Raw genomic sequence first — 25,710 nt, forward strand, 5'->3', positions numbered from 1 at the left:
AGAGTCAAATTTATGGTATGATTTCATGAAGGATGAGATGAATTCCATGCAGAGTAATGGAATTTGAAACCTTGTAGAGTTGCCTAATGGGACAAAGGTCATTGGCTATAAATGGGTCCTTAGGACCAAAAGGGATTCATTAGGCAACATTAAGAGATACAAGGTAAGACTCATTGATAAGGGATTTACTCAAAAAGAAGAAATCAATTACATAAACTTTTTCTCTTGTATCTAAGAAAGATTTTATTTGTATTATCTTGGTATTAGTTGCTCATTTTGACCTTTAGTTGCAACAAATGGATGTGAAAACAACCTTTCTTAATGGTGATTTAGAGGATGAGGTTTTTATGAAACAACCTGAAGGCTTCTCCTCTAGCAATGGTGAGCATTTGGTTTACAAGCTTAAGAAATCTATGTATGGTTTAAAATAAGCCTCCCGTCAGTGGTACCTTAAGTTTCATGGGATAATTTCCTCATTTGGTTTTGATGAAAACCCCATGGATCAATGCATATACCACAAGATTAGTAGGAGTAAAATATGTTTTCTTGTTTTATATGTAGATGATATTTTACTTACAGCCAATGATCCGGGTTTGCTACATGAGGTGAAATAATTTCTCTCTAAGAATTTTGACTTCAAGAATATGGGTGATACATCTTATGTCATTGACATTAAGATTCATATAGATAGACCTCGAGGTATTTTAGGTCTATCACAGGAAACCTATATTAACAAAATTTTAGAGAGATTTCAGATGAAAGATTGTTCACTAAGTGTTGCTCCCATTGTGAAGGGTGATAGGTTTAATTTGAACCAATACCCACAGAATGACTTTGAGAGAGAACATATGAGAAACATTCCTTATGCTTCACTTGTTGGAATCCTCATGTATGCTTAAGTATGCACAAGGCCTGCCATTGCTTTTGCAGTTGGAATGTTAGGAAGATATCAGAGTAATCCATATATTGACCATTGGAAAACTGCAAAGAAAGTGATGAGGTACCTTCAAGGGACCAAATATTACATGCTTATGCATAGACAAACGAACAATGTAGATGTGATTAGTTATTTAGACTCAAACTTTGTTGGCTATGTTGATTCTTGCAAATCAACATCTGGGTACATTTTCATGATGGCTGGTGGAGCTATTTCATGGAGGAGTGTTAAGCAAGCTTTGACTGCTACTTCTACCATGGAAGCTGAATTTGTCTCATGCCTTGAGGCTACATCACATGGTGTATGGCTTAAGAGTTTTATTTTTGGGTTGAAGATAGTTGATACTATTTCAAGGCCTTTGAGAATTTTCTACGATAACTCTGTTGTTATCTTTATGGATAAGAATAATAAAAGTAGAAGTCGAAATAAGCACATTGATATTAAGTACTTAGCCATTAAATAAAGAGTAAAGGATAAGAAAGTGGTCATTGAGCATATAAACACTGAGTTAATGATCGTTGATCCTTTGACTAAGGGCATGCCACCGTTTAAGTTCAAGGATCATGCAAAGAGAATAAGACTAGGTTCTACTTTATGATTGTATACATACAAGTTAAAGTTGAAACTCTTATATTGTGATATTTTCTCATATTCAGGTGCACATTGATTTATTTGAGAAAATTTATGTTTTGGACCAAGAATAAACATTGTGTTTATTCATTAAGTTTTATTACCACATTGTGTATACTACTTGGGAAATTGAACATGTCGTAATACCTGGATGATATTACTCATTATTAGAGGAAATATCACTATGATTCACATGTTCATTTCTTAAGGAAATTGAGCATTGAGTTATTTTAGCCAATGTTATAATTTTCTATTAAAAGCTTTGATTAATTCCTTAATAGTGGTTTGAACGTTTTGGAATTAGAAGGTCAAGTGCTCCATCAGTTTTAGAGTTAAAATGCCAAATATTGAATGATCAATGGATGGTAATGGCTACTAAATACAATTTTGATGGTAGAATGCCTATATATAGCACATATGTTTGGTCCCTGACCTCACATATTTCATTTTTGTCTGATACACCATCTACAGAGAGAGTGAGAGCTTGGAAGAACCAAACCAAAGTAATTCTTTCATGGCATTGGCTAGAGGTATATTTTGATTTTGTTTTCCGCATTTGTTAATGACCCATGTTTCATTTTGTTATTTGTAACATCACTATTTTATTCTTACACAAAAATGTCAAAAGTTTAATACTTGATTGACAGATTACTTTGCCTAGTCATAACTCTTTTGGTTTCTACGGCTACAATAAAAAGATCTTTTTTAGCAATGAAAATTATTAAGACTAGATTAAGAAACAAGATAGAAGCTGGATTTTTAGATGATAGCATGATAGTTCACATTGAAATAGAGATTGCTTCAAGTTTTAGTTTTAATTCTATTATTGATGATTTCAAGTCACTCAAAGAACGCAAAGTTGTGCTTTAAGGTTATTTTTTTATTCATTTACTTAATATTGTTTGTTATCATAATCATATTGTGTCTTAAAAATTTGATTCAACCTTTTATGGTATTCTCACAATGAATGTTATCTATTGATGATGTTGCGGAATCATTTTGGAATGGTTTGAACAAGTATGGAATGGTTTACATGAGTTTGGGTTAATGGGGACATATAAGGTGCGTTATAACTTTCACCGATATACATTATTGTAGTGTTTTGGAGACATGTATACTTTGTTATGTGGATTTGTTATAAGTTATATTAAGCATTTTGTTATAGTGTCTTATATGGTCATTTGTGTTTACTCTACAACTTAAATTTTATATATAATAATATTACATATTAGATTTACAGATTAAATATTATTTTGGCTCCCCCAATATTTTGGAGCAAGCTGCCACGGTGTAGACCCCTTCATAAGTGGAATAGTTCAAGAAAGAACAAGAAGAATAAGGAAAACCTAAGAATGGATTCATGTTATAGCATGAGCTTTCGATATTATTGTTATAATACCTTGATTTTTTGTAATATATGATTAACTTAAATTTTAATTGAAGTTATAAAAATTTAATTAATTAACTTTATGAAATATTTAGTGAAGGCTTTAGTGAGACATTCAACTTGAAACTTAGACCACTGTATGAAATGAACAACATAGAATTACTTTGTAACTATGGATGCACTGTAAAATAGTTTAAGAAATGGATTATTATTAGTCGTTAAATCATAACTAAGTTCTTAAAAAAGTTCAAATTAATTTTGACACTTAATTAAAATATTATTTTAATATAATATTGAATATGTATTTTTCAAGAAGCTTTTATGGAGCTAGAAAAATACTTTAAACCAATTCCTTCCATTTATTAATTACCGCTAAGTTTTAATATGTAATTAACATATTAAATATATCATTAGCACATCAATTAATTAAATAAACATTTAATTAATTGACTTTATGAAATATTTAGTGAAAAATTCAATTGAAACTTAAATCGCATTATGAAACGAACAATGTAAGAGTTACTCTATAACTATGGGTGCACAGTAAAATATTTTATGAAATTGATTATTATTAGCTGTTATAAATCATAATTAAGTTGTTATGAAAGTTCAAATTAATTTTGACACATAATTAAAATATTATTTTAATATGATATTGAATATGTATTTTTCAAGAAGCTTTTATGGAGCTAGACAAATATTTTAAACCAATCACTTTCATTTATTAATTACCATTAAGTTTTAATATGTAATTAACATATTAATTATATCATTAGCACATGAATTAAGGTTGACTTATAATCTTTCACTAAAATGACTAAACCAATTCTTCCACTTTTTGGTTAATGTTTTCCTCACTCTAAAATAGATAAAAACTTGAATTAACTACCCATGTGTTTTGCACTACTAGTTGAACACCCCTTACTAATTGGATGGAGGATTTCATATATTTTTTTTCAAAAAAATGTTTGAGTGCATTTTTGAATCCTATCATTTTAAAAATGCTTTTAAATATATTTTTTCATACATGTGCTATCACCCTTTGGTTTTACTACCTAATTTGCATTTTTACTATAATTTATTTTTATGCCTAATATTTTGAAATATTTATTTTTGGTACTTGTCGTTAGTCAGTGCCTATTAAGTGATAACACGATAGTAAAGTGTCACGTCATTAGTGACACATCATATTGAGTTATCATCCTCTATTTATTTTCATGTCATTAGTGTTACATCATGTTGAGTTGTCATTCCACTAGTTCAAGTAATTTTTCAAAATGCTAATTTTTAACTTTTTTGTATTTTATTCTTTTCTTACACCTAGAATGTTTATTAATCTTGTTTAGAGTTGTTGGTTATGCATTAACGATATAAAATAGTTTTACACTATCATTTAATTATCAATAACTGTTGGTATGACTTTTAAGGTAGTTATTGTAAAAGTCAACAAATTTACCATACATGATAAGTTGTAATTGGATGACGATATAAAATTAATTGTTTTACATTGTCAGTGCATAATTATTTTTTAATAAGCAATATAATGAGACTTCAATGAAAATAAATGTTTGTTGAAATCACTTGCACATCTCTTACACAATTTATTTCTTATACCTTGAACATTTCATAATAACATAATTGTTTTTGAAAAACTAATAATTAAAAACCTAAAAATAAGGGAGGAGAAATAGAAACCATAAGCAAGCATAGAGAGTCAATTAGCAATCCATTATATCCTCTAAAGAAGTGAACCAATTAATTAATTGGAGAATATCTTCACCTTAACCTCCTATGATATTAACGTTCGATTCCTAAACATAAAAGCCTGGGTCAACATGCCTCTCAGTGAACAATATGAGATCATGTCCATGACTAAATGCATTAGTCAATGATGAGTCTTTTTATTCCACAATTTCAATATTGCAATTAAATTACAATTGAATTTCATTCATTGTTTCCAAGATTTTCTCCCTCGTGATTACCAATTCCACATGAGTTTTGTTGCATTGTTATTTATCAACAAATCTTGATCTTTTTTCATAGCCAATGAAGAGGCTTTTTATTCCACAGTTTTAACATTGTAATTGATCGCCAATTGAATTTATTCCTTGTTTTTAAGATATTCTTGCTCCCGATTACTATCTCCACACGAGTTTTGATCCATTATTAATCATGCTAAATAGTCGTGCGACTTTTCCATTATTATGAACGAATATTTGTTTTTTTTTCTTAGTCAATGATGATGTTTTTTACTCACAGTTCCAACATTGTTATTAATCGTCAATTGAATTTCATTCCTTGTTTTCAAGATTTTCTCTCTTATGATCACTAGCGCACATGAATTTTGTTGTATTGGTAATCATGCAAAAAACTTGCATGACTTTTCCATTATTATCTACTAAGCATGGTTTTTTTTTTCTTAGTCAATGATGAGGCATTTTACTCCATAGTTTCAATATTGCAATTAATCACCAATTAAATTTCCTTTCTTGTTTTCAAATTTTCCTCCTTCCTTATTATTGTCTACACATGAGTTTTCTTGCATTGTTAATCATGCTAGAAACTTATGTAACTTCTCCATGATTATTAATGAATATTGATCTTTTTTCTTAGTCAACTATGAGCCTTTTTACTCACAGTTTCAACATTCTAATTAATCGTCAATTGAATTTTATTCCTTGTTTTCAAGATTTTCTCCCTCATTATTGCTAGTCCAACATGAGTTTTGTCGCATTAGTTATGATACTAGAAACTTGTGTGACCTTTCCATTATTCCCAACAAATCTTGGTTTTTTTTCTTAGTCCAAACCTTCGAATATGCATTATGACCCTCCCTATATTATAATAGATGTTTCTCATGACATGGACACATTAATTGTCACATTAAAAGTCAAAGTGGTAAATTTATTATTTTGACCAACATCTTTCTTATTGGTTCCATTGCTTGTTGCATTTTTTTTATTGTTAGCTTGCTTTCTATGTGACACTATCATTCAAATACCATGTAATGACTCTTAAAAATTAGGAATTCTATCATTTTTAAAATATGAATTATTAATTACATGATGATTGTGTTTTTCATTATTGTTTTTAACAGTTACATATACCTTCGTAAGTGGAAGAGTCCAAGAAAGATCAAGAAGAATAATGAAAATCTAATAATAGGTTGTAGCATAAACTTTCGCATGTTGTGATTGTAACACCTTGATTTTTGCAACAAATAATTAACTTGATTTTTATTAATTTAAGAGAAAACTTTAATCTAAGTTATAAAAATTTAATTAATTGATTTTGTGAAGGTTTTAATGAGAAATTTAACTAAAACTTATATCGCACCATGAAATGGACAATGTAGAATTACTTTGTAACAATGGACAAATAGTAAAATGTTTCATGAAATTAATTATTTTTAATCCTTATAAATCATAATCCAGTTCTTATGAAAGTTTAAATTAATTTTGACATTATTAATTAAAATATTATTATTTTAATATGATATTGAATATGTACTTTCCAAGAAGCTCTTTCGACGTTAAACAATTACTTTAAACCAATCTCTTTCATTTATTGGTGACCAATTAGTTTTAATATCATTAACACATAAATTAAGGTTGATTTAAAACCTTTCATTAAAATGACTAAATCAATTCTTTCAATTTGTAGTTAAGGTTTTTCTCACTCTAAAACAAATAAAAAATTGAATTAACCACCAATGGTTGAACAATCTCTACCCATTAGATGAAGAATTTCAAATATTTTATGCCCATTAGATGAAGAATTTCAAATATTTTCATAAAAGTGATTTGAGTACATTTTGGAATCCCACCATTGCAAAAAACCTAAATAGTCTTAATCCTCTCATTTTCTCTCCATCCCATACCACATCTTTTCTTAGTTGTGTGCATAATAAAGAGAAAACATGAAAAAAGAAAACATCTCCCTATACGTTCCTTTTTTTTAGATTTTAAAACACTTATTTTAAAATAATCTTCAAAGTTTAGTCATTTTTAAATTAAAAATGATCTATTAGTCAAGGTAAATTTGTTTTGCAAAATAAATTTTTGGAATAAAAAATAAAAAAAGATAACAAATAGGCCCCAAATAGTCAGTTTGTGATCTAGACCACAAGTATTTTCATTGGTGGGTGCTCATATAATCTTGTCGAGGCAATTGTCTCCACAAGATTTTTTTTATTTGTATGTTTAATGAAAAAGAAATTGTCCCCACATAAAAATAGGTATTTCCTGCATAACATATATTTTTTTAAAATGAATATAAAAAACGTAAGAAACAAAAAAATGAATAATTTTATATTAACTTCACTAATTTATCCTTTTAATTTTTTATAATATTGACAATAAAAAATCATAAAATATTTTCAAAGTATGAAAAAGCATAAAGGATAACTGTAATTTGTAGAAGCATAAATATTTTGGATTCTTTTCTCATGATATTATGTATTTTGTAAGGAGTTGTGATATTTTTCCTTTGCAAAAAAGTATTATAAACTATTAGATTAGTTATGTTTTTTGTCCCTAAACTAGCTTTTTGTAAATTTCACTTGTAGTCCCCAAACCAATTTTTAGTGTATTTAATCCATATAAGTTTCTCTTGTTAATAGTTATTGTTCTTGTTGTTGAGTAACAACGTTAATGGATGTTTTAACTAGTCACCTTAGTAGTTAATAGTCTAATGACTTGTCACATCATCAAGTGGGAGTAGCCACCTATAAATTTTAGTAGTAAATTGTGTTTTCTATATCTCATATGTTTATATTAGTTGATGATGTCAATCAAGTTTATGTGGGTTTAAAAATACAATTTATCCAAAAAATTACACATGACTATCCCATTAAACTTCTTGACAATGTGATAAGTCACCGAAATGCTAACATGAATACTACATCTTCAATTAATTTATTTACTTGATAGCAATGACTAAAATGTTTAATGGACAAAAAATATAGAGACCAAAATTACTAATAAATTTGTTTAAGGACTTAAAAAATTACAAAAAAAAGGATTGAAAATATAATTAACCCTAAACTATATTTCTTGCCCTCACTAAGAAACTTTTTTGGATCCACTAATAAGTATCTTTCACTAACGGGAGGTGGAATATGTCACACCAACACAACTTTGTAGGTTACGCATTCACAGGAAAAAATTCAAAAAAATTTGACATTCCTTCAGGATGTACCATTGATGAACTGAAGGATTTGATAAAGGAAGTTGCACCTCAAGGGATTCCCCTCATGATATTCATGAATCACAAACGGTAAGGCGATTGTTTTTTCGACAACCAGGTCATTTTGGGTATTCAAACAAAGTTATCAAATTTAAAATTATTGAGCTGAAAACTAACGATGACGTGCTAAAGGTCTTAGTACAGTCTAACTATTGAAAACAATTTGGGCCAATAAAAATTTCAGTTATTTTTAGTAAATAGGTAATGGAAATGGAAGACGACGTGTCTATGTCACGACATGATTGAATGCAAAATTAATATTACTTAATCCGAGTTTTTCATGCAAATTTTATTTCTTTCCACTATGTTGAAGTTAATGTAATGTTTGAATTCGAGAAGTTGTTCACTAGTTTTTCAACTAAGTTGTTCAGTACTTGTTCACTAATTATTTCCACTATTATGTTTACCTATGATTCAATGCGGATTAGAATGTCTCTTTTCGAATGATATCGAAGGTCGTCACGATTTTAAATATCTAGTTAACAAAGTAAATTTCATCTCAAGGATAGGTTGAAAATCAATGTCTTTGGTTCCTAATTTAAACAATTGGTACATATTGTGTCCTTAGAGAGGTGTTGACTAGTTTAACACGACCTTACCTTGCCTTGTATTACTTAAAGGGTTACTTACAGGGTAATGACCAGTTTAACTTAAGAAATCAACACGTTCGTGAATTAAAGAAATGTTACGTAAAGAATGTACTTGATAAAATTAGGGCTTTTGTTTTTTTATTTCCCGTTCATAGTCATAAAGAATTTGGGCAAACCTATGATCAGGTCTCTGACCCTTTCCTACATGGGTGTTCAGGGTCTAGATCAATCCATAACTTAATCTCACTTAATTATATTGAGTTTGAGTTTCTAAAATATTTGGATCAAATTCGATTTAATCCGATTAAGACTCATTCGTAAATGAATTGGGTAAGAGATTCTATTTTTTTAATCCAATCCAACGAATATCATATAATTTAATTTATTATATATAAAAATTAATTATTAAATACAAAGCACATAAAATAATTTTTAGCTCACAGTTGATTAAATTATTAAATTAAATCATCTATGATTTTTTAAAGTTATATTTATCTTTTTCTTGATTTGATTATATTTTCACATGTTAATATCATATTTTATTTCAATGTAAAATAAAAATATTGTATTAACATAGAAATTATTAATTCTAAAAAAGGCATCCCCTTTCCCCGTGTTGGTAACCATGTACTAAGTACATTTTTGTGCAAGCTTATCTAAAAGTAATGCTAAAAAAATAAAATAAGATGAAAAAAAATATTTTTTTTAAAAAAATTCAAATTAACTTATGCACAAAAATTCTTAGTTTTTAGAGAAATTATATGAGAGTTTCTACAAATTAACTTACGCATAATTAATTTTAGTTTATAGAAAAACTCATTTCATAGTTTTTTTAAAAAAATTGTCTTTAAAATGTTTTTATATAAGCTTATTCAAACATATATTAACTTCAATAATAGAAGACACACACAACTACAAAAACCTTCAATAAAAGTTATAACCAAAATAATGTAACAAATACAAAAGGTTAGTAAATACAAAAATGTTGTCAAATACAAGACATAAACATCATCTATGAATGATTTGTGCGCCGTCTTTGTTGCGCCCTAACATAATCATTTCCATCTGAGGTGACACCCCTTGCGATCCTAAGGCAGTCTTCCATGATGTCATGTAACTCTGTGCCTGCGGTGACCATCCTTAGGTTGAGCACACGCTCCAACCTTTCTGCGATCGCTTCACAAGCATCCTGTGACATTCAAAAAAAAATTTATTACAACATTTAAAATAAATAACATTTTAAAAAACATTAAAGCAACAAATCTTACCACTGCATGTATGGGCGGATCAATTGCCTATGACGGTCCAGCTTCTGGTGCCACTGGGACCTCCGGGATATCTGGCTCCACATATGCCTCATGCTGTGGGACAAGTGGATGTCTGGGCTGATCAACTGCCCGTGTGGGTGTGATGAACGGATGAGATATCCCAAAGAACCAGTCCATGTAATTTGCTGAACATTGCCCAGACACAAGACAAATTTGTCCCGCAACTGCTAGATGGTCTGAGTAATGCATCCACCTGTCGTCGATATCCTCAAATGACAAGGTGGCACTAATAGGCGGTGGAGGGATGGTCGAAACGTAGCCAAATTGTCACACCACCCTCTCTGGTCGATGTGTGACCATAATGAGACCCCATCTAAGCTCACCCTGAAAGCATGAAATGAGGTCAAACGCCCTAACTCTTCGGTGGTCACCATAAGGCATCCAACATATGTCAGGGATCATCAATGCATCTATACGTGTCCGGTACGACGATGCTGTTAATTCCTTCATATAAGCCTTCATAGTAAGCCACCGATAGGCACGTTGTGACATCTCATCATACCTTTCATCAGTCATGCTCTCATGAACATTGGGAAAGTGCTTATATATCCAACACTACAAACATCACATCAACATAAAAGAAATGTCAACTAAACATATTAAAAACATATTTACATCATAATCAAATTTAACATATTACAAACATAAAATTTACCTATAACAAAGTAATGTAACCAGCAAGCTGTCGGCCAGTGCTCTTAGAAGCATCATTTAACTGATCATACATATGGACTAAGGCGGCAGCTCCCCATGCATAGCTCCCACTCTAAGCCAAGTCTCGAAATGCATCTAAATAAACTACATGAACATGTGTTACACTCTTATTAGCGAAAAGAGTGCAACCAACCAAATGTAGTAGATATGCACAAGCTGCAACAATCCAATGTCAGGCCTCACATCTCCTCTTATAAATATCCCATAGACACGATAGGTGTACGTATGCCCCATGACATTGTGCAGTCTCAGCTCTGGCCTTTTCATTCGAGACCTCTACCAACTCCATCAACATAATGACCGCCTCATCCACATGCAGAGGCTCGAAGCTGTGGAAGGCGCTTATGATCGGAAGATGAAGCAATGAGGCCACATCATCCAGTGTGATGGCCAACTCTTCTACTGGAAGATGGAAGCTGCTAGTCTCCTTGTGCCACCTCTCAACAAAAGCGGATATAACTCCTAGATCGCCAGTGTCTACTAAACACGCAATCAAAGGAGTTAATCCTATGGCAGTGACTAGCCCTTCAATCTTAGGAGCTGGCCTCCCAAATTTTTCAACTTTCTTTCCGTGGGAGGCTAACTTCAATTCAGGACGTTCCTGAATTGAAGTACAAATGATTCCAAATAACATTAAATAAAAAATTAATTATCACAAAGAATTCAACAATAAAAAATAATTAACAAATAACTTTACTTAAAAACTAAAAATACCTCTCCATTCCATATGCTATGTGCAACATGGTCAGCAAACGAAGTCAGCACTGATGGATCATGTGGCCCACCTGGGAATCCCTCAACATCATCACCAGCTAATCCCTCAGTACCATCATCAGCTAATCCCTCAGCAATATCACTAGCTTCTGCACCAGGTGCAAGTATGTCCTCAGTCATCTCAAGAACATCCTCAGCAATACGGGCAACTTCCTATTGCTTACATGCGGATGGAGTTGGCCTACGCTGCTGGGGAACATTATCTGCATGATGATGATCCTGTCTACCTAGGGCTCTGCCTATAACCTTACCTAATGCTCGACCTAAACCTCTGGTTTTAATCATGATCTGCAAATCATGACGAACATGTATTTTTTTTTTGTCAAATTCACTATTCAAATAATTATAAACCTACATAACCCTAAGTCCTCAACCCCTAGATTATAAACCCTAATCCCACTACCCTAAACACTAACGCCTACGCCCTAAGCCCTACACAAAAACCTACGCTAAACCATCACCAATAAACTAAACCCTAGACACTAAACCCTAAGTACTACATATCTATAATTTCTAAAACTACCAATAACATACAACCATATATATTAAACCCTAACATCTAAACTATGCCCTAACCTAAACCCTACAACTAAACTAAACCCTAGCCTCAACCATAACCACTACATATCTACCATTTCTAAAACTCTCAATAACATACCACCATATATATTAAACCCTAACAAGTAAACTAAACCATAAGCTCAACCCTAACCACTAAAATAAACCCTAACAACTAAACTAAACCCAAAGCTCAACCCTAGGCACTAGAATAAACCCTAACCACTAACCCTAACCCATACATCTCTACCATTTCTAAAACTCTCAATAACATACCACCATATATATTAAACCCTAACAAATAAACTAAGCCATAAGCTCAACCCTAACCACTAAAATAAAACCTACGAACTAAACTAAACCCAAAGCTCAACCCTAGGCACTAGAATAAACCCTAACCACTAGCCTTAACCCATACATATCTACCATTTCTAAAACTACCAATAAGATACCACAATATATATTAAACCCTAAGCCTCAGACAAAACCCTAATGTCACCCCTAAGCCCTAAACTAAACCCTAACCACCAACCCTAACTACATACCACCATAAACATTAAACCCTAACAACTAAACTAAACCATATGCTCAACCCTAATAACTAAGATAAACCCTAACCTCTACCCCCTAAGCCCTACGCCCTAACCAAATACAGTCAGCCCTAAGCCTTTAGCTAAACCCTAGCCACTAACCCTAATCATTATTTTGATGCAAATATATTAAACATCAAAAACAAAAATGTTACCTAATATTTACTATTAAACTTTTAAAATTTATTTCATACCACCATGCAATCATACATATTTTTTTTTTTTGAAAACAAAACATACCTATTTTTAATACAAAACAAACAAATACAACTAAATTTATAAATAAAATTAACAAAATTTATCAAAAAAAAATTCAAATCTTCATACGGATGAACTTCATCCGTATGACTCATACGAATGAACTTCATCCGTATGAATGTTACAAATTTAGTAACACATATGGATGAAGTACATCCGTATGTATGAACCCTAATCCTATTCGATAAATTCCTAAGTCCTTTAACCTATGTCATCTACCCTACAAAAATAATCAACTTAAAGGCCATTAACGGGTAAGAAACGAAAACTAACCTCGAGGGCAGAGAAGAAGCAGAAAAATGCAGGTCAAAATGGCCATCGGAACGGAAGAAGAAGATGCGCGAGGAGAGAGGACACCAACCAACACAAAGAAGAAGAAGAAGTGGAAGAAGCGGAAGAAGCGTACGTATTGTGCTGGGTGCACTTTTTTTATTTATTTATTTAAATTAAAGCCAAGGACATTTTTGTCCATTCAGTTTAAATGCTAGGTGCACCAGCAATAGTGCTGGGTGCACCTAGCAAGTCCCTTTGTAGAATACTAATACAGCTTTGGGCCTTGCATCCTTCGAGAGGACAGCGAATGAGCAGATTCTTGTTGTTTTGCATTTACTTGTAAATTGAACTTAGGAGGAATTTTTGTTGGACCTTGTGGCTTCAATAACTTACGAAGGGGTGAATTAATTTTCCACTAACAAACTTTTAACCCCCTTTTAAAAGAGATAGACTCAGAATGCAGAAGAAGTCGCAATCAATTTAATAATGTTCTTTAAACATGCAAGGCACAATTGATTGCAACAAAATAAGATAAGGGAAGAGAGAATGCAAACACAGTTTTATACTGGTTTGGCAAATTCCGTGCCTACGTCCAGTACTCAAGCAACCCACTTGAGATTTTCCACTCCCTTTGTAAAAGCCCTTTACAAAGTCTAAATCACACATGGACAACCCTTCCCTTGTGTTCAACATTCATTACAACTTAAGAGACCCTCGGTCCCTTAAACAATCTCTTTGAATGAGAAGAAAGAAGAATTCTCTCTTTAAGAGAAGGATATTACAATTGATGTCCATGGAGAAACTCTTAATGGATTTGCAGGTGTTTGTCCAAGAGTTTCTTTTGAGAGAGTATTTGACAATGAAATTCTCTTAGAATCTCTCTCATTTTCTTTTGAGAGGATAAGACATTTTGGACCAGCAAAACTCTCTCTTCAAAATTCGTGCCCAAGTCACCTATTTATAGGCCTTTGATGACCATTCACAAATCCAATCAAAAGATGTGACTGTTGGTAGATTTTGTGAAAACTCTCCACTGGTAATCGATTACACAGTTATAATTTGAAGGTTTATGATTTTTGAATTTGAATTTCCAAAGTTCCGTTGTTGGTAATCGATTACAAACATATGGTAATCGATTACATGTTCAAAATTCAAATTCAAAACCCTTTTCAACAACTCTTTTTCATTCTTCCCTTCTCGTAATCAATTACACTTCCTGGTAATCGATTACCAGAGCCTTGCATGACTTTGAAACCCTTTATTTTGAGGCAAGACTTGATCTTTAGTGAATCTTGAAACAAGACTTTATTTGTTGAAATATTCTTGAATTAATCTTGAAGCAAATGCTTATCCTTTGAAGCGGCCTTATTTGATTTTTCTTTAGCATCATCAAAATACATATATTCATACATTCACAATTTTAAATCTTTACTCAATCTAACAAAAGGTAATAAAAGGAGGGAAATGTTTTGGTTCAATTTCTTATTCTAACAAATTAACAATTAAAATTTATTAATGTAAAAATATTCATTCTAAGGTGGATTAAAATTAACATAAGTAAGAAATAAGAATAAAAGAAAAAAAACTCAAAATATTAACATAATAATGTGAGATCCCGTTATATTCATATAACAACAATCTATTTAGTACGAAAATCATGTTCGTTTTTCATTATGCACAAAATTTTCTTAAAATACGTTTGATTAAAAAGAAAATTAATTACTTGTAATAAATATAAATATAGCAAGTGTTATAATGGAAAAGAAAGAAAGAAAAAGTAATAAACATAATAAATACACCGGCGAACTCTAATAAATACAATACATAAATGTTTATTATATTTCTTGAATCTCAATCAATGTCTATCAACGAAAGTTGCAATAAACAAGCTTAAAGTCATCATGCATGGCAAGAAACAATCAATTTGCTAACATGTAGAAAAGGCACACATTTCCCTCCATTGAATATCATAACTTGGTGACGTCACAGTCCACTAAGTGGCAAGTTCCAAAGTAACCATGGCACTAACATTTTGAACTTTTTTTCTAACATTAACCGTTGAAGCTGACGGTCCCACCCCACTACCACCGCACCGCTACATTTGAAAAAAAAAAGTTACAACTACAAACGGCGTCGTCTTTCTCCAACGGCTCCTAACACAAGCTTTCACTTACTCCTTCATTCAATAAACTACACTCAATCACACTCAACCCAAATTTCGATTCATTCACTCACTCATAAATTCACATTCACATTCAAATTCAAATTCACATTCAGATTCATGGATTGTTTTTCTTCCCCATACCACCACTACCGCCACTACCACCACTGCTCTCGAACAAAGTCATCGTCGCGTTTGGCTCGAAAAACCGAGAACGGAACGGTGGAGCCAATTCAAATTTCCCTCGACACGCTTCCGGCGACGGCGAAGCCTTCGTCGCCGTCTCTCCTCCGATCTCCGACGAGCTCCCTTCCGATCAAGGAGCTTCTGCTTCTATCGCCTTCCTCGGCGCGGAGGTCAAGTGCGCTTCGATGAGGAGGTGCCGGAGGCCGCCGGAGTGCGGCGAAGGTGGAGAAGGGAGGAAAAGGAGGGAGTGGCGGTGGAGGAGGTTGTGAAACAGAGGAAGAGGAGGCACAGTGGGAGACACAGGAAGGAGAGACTCAGCTTGGTGCCTTTTCAACCACCTTCAACTTCTTCTCCAAGTATGCATGAATTCCAAAATGCGATCTTCTTAATTAGGTTATACAGTTTCAGTGATCTTAAATGTTGGTTAATTAGGGGATGTGAATTTATGACGTGATGCTTATATAAATTCTTTCTAGCTTTTTTTTAAAGTTTATTCTGTGAATTTAATTAGAATGAATTCACAACCTAAAGATTTTTTTCACAATCTTATCCAATTACAAATTGTCATTATTCAATTTAATTAGTGCTAAAGTTAAACTTAGGTTGATTTTCTATTGACTGGTATTGTAAAAATAATTGCACAATTGATGAAAAATTAAGCTCTTATTTTGAATATACCATATTTTTATATAGATATATAATAACAATAATAATTTATCTGAACGACACGTTATATTAATAGTCACGTTATATTAATAAGTAAGACGATATGGTAAACATAGCCAAATATTAAGGTTTTTTTTATTTTATGCAAAAGGGGTATTTTTTTTGGTCAGATGAGATTATTTTTGAATTATTTATGGAAAGGGGCTAGCTAGAAGTTATAACATGTTAAGACTTTAATAATTTTTTAAAGTACAATTATTTATGAGTGTAATATCTTTCATAATTTTTTTTATTTTTATAACTTTGAAGTCATAAAATTATTTTACACTGATTTAGAAGTCATAAAAAAAATTACATTAAGTCAAAAAAATTTATGATTTCAGTTAAAAAAATTAAATTACGACTTCTAAATTAGAAAGTCGTCCCTTTTAATAAATAATTCAAAAACAACCTCATTTGAAAAAAATGAAAAAAAAACCCTTTCACATAAAAAAGCCAAATATTAATGGATATCTGAATAAAAATGTGTTACAATGACTTTATATATAAATTAAAGTCTAATTTAAATAAGATTATGCAAATCCTTTTAAAATCTGTATTTTTTTAAATGATTTAAGTGAATTTCGAAGATAAATTTATGATATACAAGTTCTTACACGATTGCCCGTTAAGTATTGGGCGTCCTTTGTGATTGTTAGGATTAATTAATTTAACTGAATTCTGTGATTCTTTGAGACAGAGACGAGATTTTTGCGCTCTGAAGGTAATAATATGTCCGTAGCTGAATTTTGTGTAACTACATTAGGAGGTTTATTGCTCTTATTTGTAGCTCTGTTTATTTGATTTCATCTAATGTTATTTTGAAATATAGCATATAGATTGATGTGTTTACTTTGGTTTGATGTTTAGAAGCTGATGATCTAGATCGTGTTGGCGTGTTGATCACAGATTTAATAATGTGGAAAGATGTTTCAAAATCGACCCTTTGGTTTGTTTTCGGGTGTCTTTGTTTCTTGTCTTCTTGCTTCACTAAAGGGGTCAACTTTAGGTCTGCAGTTTCTTTCTTTGTGCTTCTTCTCCTTTTGTGTGTCTGTCTAGTAGTAGAGTCTGAGACTCCCGTGCTTGTCATTTCAGTATTTTCTCGGCCATATCTCGATTGGCAATTCTCTTGTTGGGTGTTTCGTTCTTCTCAAACTCAGTTTGTCAAAGGTAATATGTGTTTAGTTTGTCATGATGTTGTTTCTCTTCTAAGCTATACTAGTTTTGGATTTGGATGTACTAAACGAATTTGTATTTCTCAATGTGTTCAGAAACCAGGTTGAGAAAAGAAGTTTTGCCAAGCTGAAAGAAGATGACATTTTGCATCTTGCAAAATTGATTCTTCCTGCACTAAATTTTGCAATTTCAAAGACTAGAGAGCTGTTTTCAGGAGAACCGTGCATGACCCTGAAAGTAATTCCTTGAACCAAAACTTTGTTTCTTGATTGTGTGCTAAATTTCCATTTTAGTGGTAGTTTATACCATTAGATTGTATTTTAACTTTTTTGTTGCGGGTGGCTCCTTTCCTTCTACTAGGAGCGGAGTATGGTCATCTTATTACAATTTGGAGGCTTTGTGTCATTGGTGAGGACATCATGAAGTCTATTATGTTCACATTATCATGTTTTTTGTCATTATATTTTAGTTCTGACAATGCATATCTTACTAAATTGCTGATACCTATATGAGCAGGATTTTTTGTCAGCTTTAATGTACCAAAGCTTTATTCTTGTTACTCTGCTCAGATAAACCAGCGAGGTATAATTCTACCTTCTTGTTAACAGTGGTAGGTCTATCCACATTTTGTATACTAAGATAAGGTTTTCTCATGCAGTTGAGTGCTTGAAATTGAGATTGTTGGACACATGGAGTGCTTGCAGACACATATTGCCTTTTGGAATCTATCTACCATAAAGACTCGAATCTTCACAGGTAAATCTCCAGTAAATCTGCCACTTGTTTAAGTAATTTTAACCTAGTTCTGACCACAATATACTTGTTCACTGCCTTTTGCAAAAGGATGCATGACTATTTACTATTTAGGCATCAACTCTCTCATAATTGTAATAGTAGTCTCATCTAATCTGTAATATAATAACAATATTTAGTTGAAGAGAGATTTTTGCTCCTCTTACATGTTATTTCCTTGGTGGAAAATGATCCTTAAAAGATTCATTTTGTGTCTTAAGGTCTAAACAACTTTATTGACTTATGGTGGCATGTGCATTTGGCAACTTTTTGTGACTGAGAGATGATTATTATGATGTAATTTTCTTTGCAGCATTTATATTGCTTGTAATACTCCGATATTTTCGACAAAATATAATGCAACATGTAGAAGATGGTGAAGCACAAGTAGTAGAGAAGGAACAATAGCAGGCATTGGTGGTGGTGGCAGAACCTGGGGAGGAAGAGGAACCACAACAGGCACTAGTGGTTGCTGAACAACAGTGCCAATGCTAGAAACTTTTTTCATCCGGCCATTTCTTTACACTGAGCACGAATAAGTAAGTATCCTACACCCACAAATTGGGTCATTTCTTTGCAGTATAACCACTACTCCCATCAAGTAGCAGTTAACTCTAGAAACTTCTCCTATTAAGTCCAATTACAATTTAGTCTTTAGTTATTAATTATTTAGTTCCTACATAAGTCACATGCCTCTCACATGAGACATTAATTCTAACATTCTCCCACTTGGCTTATGTGACATTAATAAACATTATGGACTAAATAAATAAATAGATTAACTAACATAATGCGCATTAAAAATGACTAAATTGTTTTATACATTGGATACATCATAATTTCATGATTAAGAATAGGAACCAATTCAAATTATGACGGTTGTACATCATCTAATCGACATAGTCCCTTCCATGTATTATAAATTAGTCTTCTCCTTAATATGACTATTAGTTAGGAGTACATAATTGGTCCAACATAATGTCTTCATTCAAGACAACCTGTTAACATTACTCTAACACAAACATGCATGCAAACATAGAGAACATGTAATCAGAAACATATCATAATTGAGCTCAGAGTGTTACTAAAATGCATAAGATAAATTACACTTAATGATCATCAATAACAATAATGTCCGTACTTTCAACATGTTCTATAATGTCTTGGGCGGTAATCCCTTATTCAAAGGGTCAACTATCATAAGGTTTGTGCTAACATGTTCTATTGACACTCTTTGTTTCTGAACTTTTTCACAACAAAGTACTTCAATTTCATATGCTTAGCACCCTTAAAGTACTTGTCGTTCTTACAAAATACTACTGCAGAGTTATCACAATACATTTTCAGCGGCCTAGCAATACTGTCGACAATTTCAAGCTCTGAAATAAAGTTCCGCAGCCAATTAGTCTGGATTGTAGTCTCAAAACATACTACAAATTTAGTTTTCAGATGCAACAACAACTGATGCATACAAAATAACTTCCATTTGTTTTTGTTCCATATCATTTCTAGGACATTGTGCGAGACTAAGTTTGTCTCTTTTCTAAATTAGAATAGGTGATGTTAAACACCTTTCCATCTTGAATCTCTCTAGTACTTTATTGATATATGTTTTTTGAGGTAAGCCTAACAATCCTTGTGATCTATTACGAAATATTTCTATCCCTATCACACAGCTTACCTCACCCATATATTTCACTTCAAAGTTTCTAGAGAGAAATTTCTTAGTCTCATGGAGAAGACCAAGATCGTTAGTTGCAAGCAAGATATCATCAATATATAAAATTAGAAAATAACCTTACTCCCACTAACCTTCTGATACATACACCGATCAACAGTATTTTCCTTAAATATAAAGGAAACAATGATATCATTAAACCTCAAATACCATTGGCGGGGTGGCTTGCTTTAAGACTGTATATTGATTTCTTTAGTTTGCACATCATGTGTTCCTTTCCCTCAACTGAAAACCCCATTGGTTGGTTCATATAAACATTCTTCTCTAAATCTTCATTAAGAAAGACAGTTTTCACATCCATCTAATGTAGCCCTAAGTTATAATGGGCTACAAATGCCATGATAATCCTGAAAGAATTCTTTCGTGAGATCGGTGAAAACGTCTCTTTATAATCAATGTCATCGTTCTGAGTAAATCCCTTAACAACAAGTCTAGTCTTGTAACATTCAAGGTTGTCATGAGAGTCATATTTACCAACTCTCTTACAATCCTTTGCTAATTGTACAAGGTCCCAAACATCATTATGTTCCATGAAATTTATCTCTTCTTTCATGACATTTAACAACTTCTCAAAATTATCACAACTTACAACTTGTGAAAACGAAACTGGATCATTATCATTAATGCTTAAGTCTATTTCTGTTTCATGTAGGTATACCACATAATCATTCGAAATAGCTGGTCTCTTTTCTCTTTGAGACCTCCTTAATGCTGCTTCCTGCGATTCTTCCATAATAGGTTCATTATGTATCATGGGCTCATTATTGTGTTGTGTTTCTTCATTATTGTTTGTAGCAATAGCTAAAGGAGCAATCACCTTACTGTTAGAGGCACAAGCTAAAGGAACTTGCACTCTAACTTCTTTAATTTCCACTTCTTGTGGAAGTACTCCCACTGATTTCACCATTTTCATTGAACCTTGCATTTCCAGTTTCGATAATTCTCACACTATGATTAGGACAATAAAATATATATTCCTTTGACTTTTCTGGATAACCAATGAAATATCCACTTATTGTTCTTGCATGCAATTTTCTTTCTTGTAGATTATAAATCCTTATTTCTACTTGGCAACCCCAAACATGCAGGTGTCATATACTAGGTGTCCTATTTGTTCACAGTTCAAAAGGTGTTTTTGGATCTGCCTTACTAGGAATCCTATTCAACAAATACATGACAGTTTTCAAAGCATACATCCACAAAGATACGAGTAAAGTTGAATTTATTACGCCTTTTTGATACACCATTTTGTTGTGGTGTACCAAGTACTATGTATTGCGCACAAATGCCATGTTTCTGAAGAAGCTTAGCAAATGGACCTGGATGTTGCCCAGTTTCATCATATCTTCCATAATACTCACCACCTTTATCAGATCTAATAATTTTCACCTATCTGTCTAATTGTCTTTCTACTTCATTCAAGCATATTTCTAAGGCATCTACTGCCTGAGATTTCTTATGCAGCAAGTAGACATAACTGTAACGTGAATAGACATCAATAAAGGTGATAAAGTATATTTCCTTTCCAAAAGAACTAACATCAAAAGGTCAACAAATATCAGTATGCACAATTTCAAGAAGCTGAGTGCTTCTTGTAGCTCATTTCTTTGTATATTGTGTTTGTTTTCTCTTAATACGATCCATACAAATATTTAGATCCGTAAAATCTAGATCAAGAATAATTTCATTCTTTATTAATCTTTTCATCCTTTCTCTAGAAATGTGACCTAAACGTTTATGCCACAAGAAAGCCAATCGTTCATTCACTAAGAACACCAATACCAATGAGATGATTATGCTTAAATAAACTGAAATATTCATTACCAAAATTAAAAGAGTATCCAGTAACATCAAGTTTAGATAATGAAACTAAATTCCTAGATAAACTAGGTACATAAAGAGTTTCCAGTACATCTAAATGATGTCCAGTGTCGAGTTTTAAACTATAAGTCTCAACTGCTTACACTGAAATTTCACTCTATTCCCCATGAAGACGAACTTCTCATTTGGGCTTATGATTTGGATTGTAAGGAATCCATACATCGTATTAGAAACATGAGTCATACATCCAGAATCAATCCACCATGTATTATGAGGAACTTCAGTTAAGTTTGATTCAAAACATACATGATCATTAAGCTCACCGTTCTTTTTGAACCAAGACTTACACTTTAGGCAACCCTTCTGGAAATGTACTGATTTCCTACAAAATTGACAATTATTGTCCTTTGATACATTCTTCTAGATTTGAAAAAGGTCGTCATTGATTTTTAATGACCCTTGCCTTTATCATGCTTCTTCTGGAAATGTACTGATTTCCTACAAAATTGACAATTATTGTCCTTTGATACATTCTTCTGGATTTTCAAAAAGTCGTCATTGATCTTTAATGACCCTTGCCTTTATCATGCTTCTTCATAAATTTCTTTTCAGCTCCTTGATTCTCTTGGTGGCTTACATAATGAACTAAGTGACTTCCTTGATTCTTAAGTCTCATTTCTCTATGAGCTAACATACTGTGCAATTCATGCACATTCCATTAATCTCTTATGGTATTATAGCTCATTTGGAACGGGCCATACTCAGACGGTAATGAGTTAAAAATACACTGAACAAGAAAGTTCTCATTCACAGTCATTCCCAAGGTCTTAGTCTTGTTGCAATGTTTGTCATCTCAACGACATGTTCATACGTAGTACGTGAACCATCAAACTTCATGGTGGCCAATGTACTTATTAATGTCCTAGCAACAGACTTATCAACTATTTGAGAGCGCTCTCCCACTAATCCCATAAATTTTTTTGCACTTTCGATTTTAGGGAGAGTTGTCTTAATACTATTTGCAACAATCATTCTCATTTACATTAGGCTGAGTCTGTTAGATCTTTCCCAAGCTTTATAATGGGTTTCTCTTCATTGCTACTAGCATCAATAATAGTAACAAAATTTTCTTCCAACATAGCTAGATCATGATCCAAAATACCGAGGTAAAATTGGACTTGCTCATTTCAGTCAGAGAAGTTAAGCCCATTAAAATTGACATAGATGATACACAAGAATTTGGTGAATTGAGAACATGTATTACATAATAAAATTTACGTAAGTGTTTTGAGACATAAAAAATACATGTTATACATATGATTCATTCAGATAACAATCAATGTATACTGATGTTCTCCTTTGAGTAATACACCAACACACAACATACAAACATGATGATGCTAATAAAAATTCTTAACATTATTTGGCATTTAAATATGCTCCAGTTAGTAGTATCTATTTCCTTTGGGCATATAAATAAAATTAATGATACGCACAAATCGCCTACAATTATATTCATTAATTATAAGAATAACTAATCAACCTTTGGGCGATTCATAAATACCTTATAACAATGAATTTCAATTACCCATAAATCAATAATCATATAATTTATCATCCATTATTCTATGAGTAATTGAAATAATCATTAATTTAGAATTAAATAACCTTATAAATTTGGCCACTTTGGTGACTAACAAATTCAACATACATTTAATTCCAACCAAATATATGACTTGCACATAATTATTGCTATTAACAATTCATAACCATTCTATTAATTTTATTCTAGGCCATAAAATAATATTCACATTTATTTGTGTTTTGCATTCAAACACGTTCAATCAAATATATAGCATATACATACTTATGGCTACTGAAAATTTCAAAGCATTCACGTTAATTTAATTCTAAGACATAAACTTTCAATCCTTTAATGACATTCAACAATAATATTTGGAAAAAAAATGAGCAAGTGGGATTGAAAATAGCGAAAAGGAGTTGCAAATAGCAATTTCCAAAATTTCCTTCCCTCCCGTGCAAGGAACATACGTGTAGCCCCAGCTTTTCCATGAATTGGAATTGAAACTGCACATTAATGGCCGCAAACGCTTTCTTTCTCCTTTAGAAATTAAAACTAGCAGCGTTAATGGCTTTTTCCACATTCAATATATATTAAAGGAAAAACCAACACCAGTCATTATAATCAAATTAAATTAGATAGCACAACATGATGAATCTGAAATCTTTCTCCAAATTTAATATATACAATTCAAAGTACCCACTACGTACAAACATCATAAAGTTTTCTTCATTGAACGCAATGAAAATAATATAATTTTACTCATTCATACCCTTTTCAATATAAGATTTCATACTTGTAGCGGAAAAAAAAATCCCTAAATTTCATAATTAGGGTTCATGCATAATTGGAAAAAATTAAATCATTCTTGGAGAATCATAAATTTCATAACACATGACTCTAATACCACATGTAAGAATTTAAGAGATTTCCTAGATTATCAATTATAGGAGAGCAATAGAATCTTGAAACCTTTGATTCTCACAAACAATAGATAAATATATAATGCATACCTTTCTCTATAGGAAGACTTGTATCTTTCTCCATAGAAAGACTTCTCTCCAATGTACTTTGATTTCCTTGGAAGAGGAGAGAAATAAGATTTCACTTTCTTTGACCATTCTTTCTGCCTCTCTCTACGTTCGTGATGGCTATGGGTGAGAAAAAACACTTTTCTGTCAGGAAGGAGACCTTATTTCACGTTAGTGGGTATTAACCCCCTTTTATAACCACTACTCCCATCAAGTAATAGTTAACGCTGAAAATTTCTCCTATTAAGTTCAATTACAATTTAATCCTTAATTATTAGTTATTTATTTATTAGTCTCTACATAAGTCACATGCCTCTCACATGAGACATTAATTCTAACAGTTAGATTAATAATATAAATGTGCTTTCATAGTTTCATAGTAAGCCAATGTTCAATATTTGCAATCAAAAGACATTTTATAGTCATAATAATCAACCTGTTGTCTAAATATCTTGCACCTCTAGATGGGGCATTTCTTTGTAGCTAGGAGAAAAAAAATAATAAATGTGCTTTCATTGCACAAATTGATTCAAATTAGCACCCAAATGTATTAAATAATATTAATTCATTAATTCATATACAAGGAAATCCAGCTGAAGTCTAATTTATCACGTGACTAAGATATTCAATAGTGAGAAGCTTCATATTTACTGCATTGCCACTTCATTTCTGATAAGTGAGAGTCATCCTATAACTATAAATTTGTATCAACAATATTTGGATGGAGGCCGTAAGGATCTATGTTTCTATTTATTTCTTCCCATTCAGTATTTATTTTTTACTACCATCGATTAGGGTCATACACTCATTGGTGGATACACAGGATGCGAGAGCAATTGCCCACAGAAGTTTTTTATTATTTGTATATGTATTAAAAAAAATTGCTCCCATAAAAAAATAGATATTGTTCCCACACGATAATATTTTTTCTGGAATGAATGTAAAAAATACAAGAGATGAAAAAAGAGAATAAATTGATATCAATTTTGTATTTTATCCTTTTAATGTTGGTAGTATTGACTATTGACAATGCAAAAAAAAAAAAAATCATAAAACATTTTGAAAGTATAAAAATATTATAAATTATTTCTTTCTCCCACCAATAAAAATTTATGGATCCACCACTGCCTACACTTAGGGATCTTTGTAACCAATATTCAGAGGATATGTTTCATGTTGGTTAAGAATACAAATATATGTCAAGAAAATCAGACCATTCGGGCCTACTAGTG

At 32.0% G+C, this 25,710-nt stretch overlaps 1 protein-coding gene and 1 pseudogene across 1 annotated transcript; one reads left to right on the forward strand and one right to left on the reverse strand.

Moving 5' to 3' along the window:
• Positions 1-9,803: 9,803 nt before the first annotated feature.
• LOC114378719 lies at positions 9,804-11,727 on the reverse strand. The gene is made up of 5 exons (XM_028337354.1): positions 11,548-11,727; positions 11,057-11,434; positions 10,443-10,674; positions 10,120-10,244; positions 9,804-9,980 (listed from the first exon to the last, which is right to left on the reverse strand). The coding sequence occupies exons 1-5, from the start codon at positions 11,725-11,727 to the stop codon at positions 9,804-9,806; spliced, it is 1,092 nt and encodes a 363-aa protein (XP_028193155.1).
• A 3,509-nt stretch (positions 11,728-15,236) lies between these two features.
• On the forward strand, positions 15,237-21,607 carry LOC114379532 (annotated as a pseudogene).
• The last annotated feature ends 4,103 nt before the right edge of the window (positions 21,608-25,710 follow it).

This window comes from Glycine soja, chromosome 12, assembly GCF_004193775.1.
Source record: "Glycine soja cultivar W05 chromosome 12, ASM419377v2, whole genome shotgun sequence".
NCBI classification, from domain to species: Eukaryota; Viridiplantae; Streptophyta; class Magnoliopsida; order Fabales; family Fabaceae; genus Glycine; species Glycine soja.

Coding starts and splice junctions, on each gene's coding strand:
- LOC114378719 (XM_028337354.1), bottom strand. CDS start 11,727: ATGACTGAGGACATACTTGCACCTGGTGCAGAAGCTAGTGATATTGCT. Junction 10,245..10,442: donor CCTCATTTCATGCTTTCAGG/GTGAGCTTAGAT, acceptor GGCAATGTTCAG/CAAATTACATGGACTGGTTC. Junction 9,981..10,119: donor TGGAGCCAGATATCCCGGAG/GTCCCAGTGGCA, acceptor TGAATGTCACAG/GATGCTTGTGAAGCGATCGC.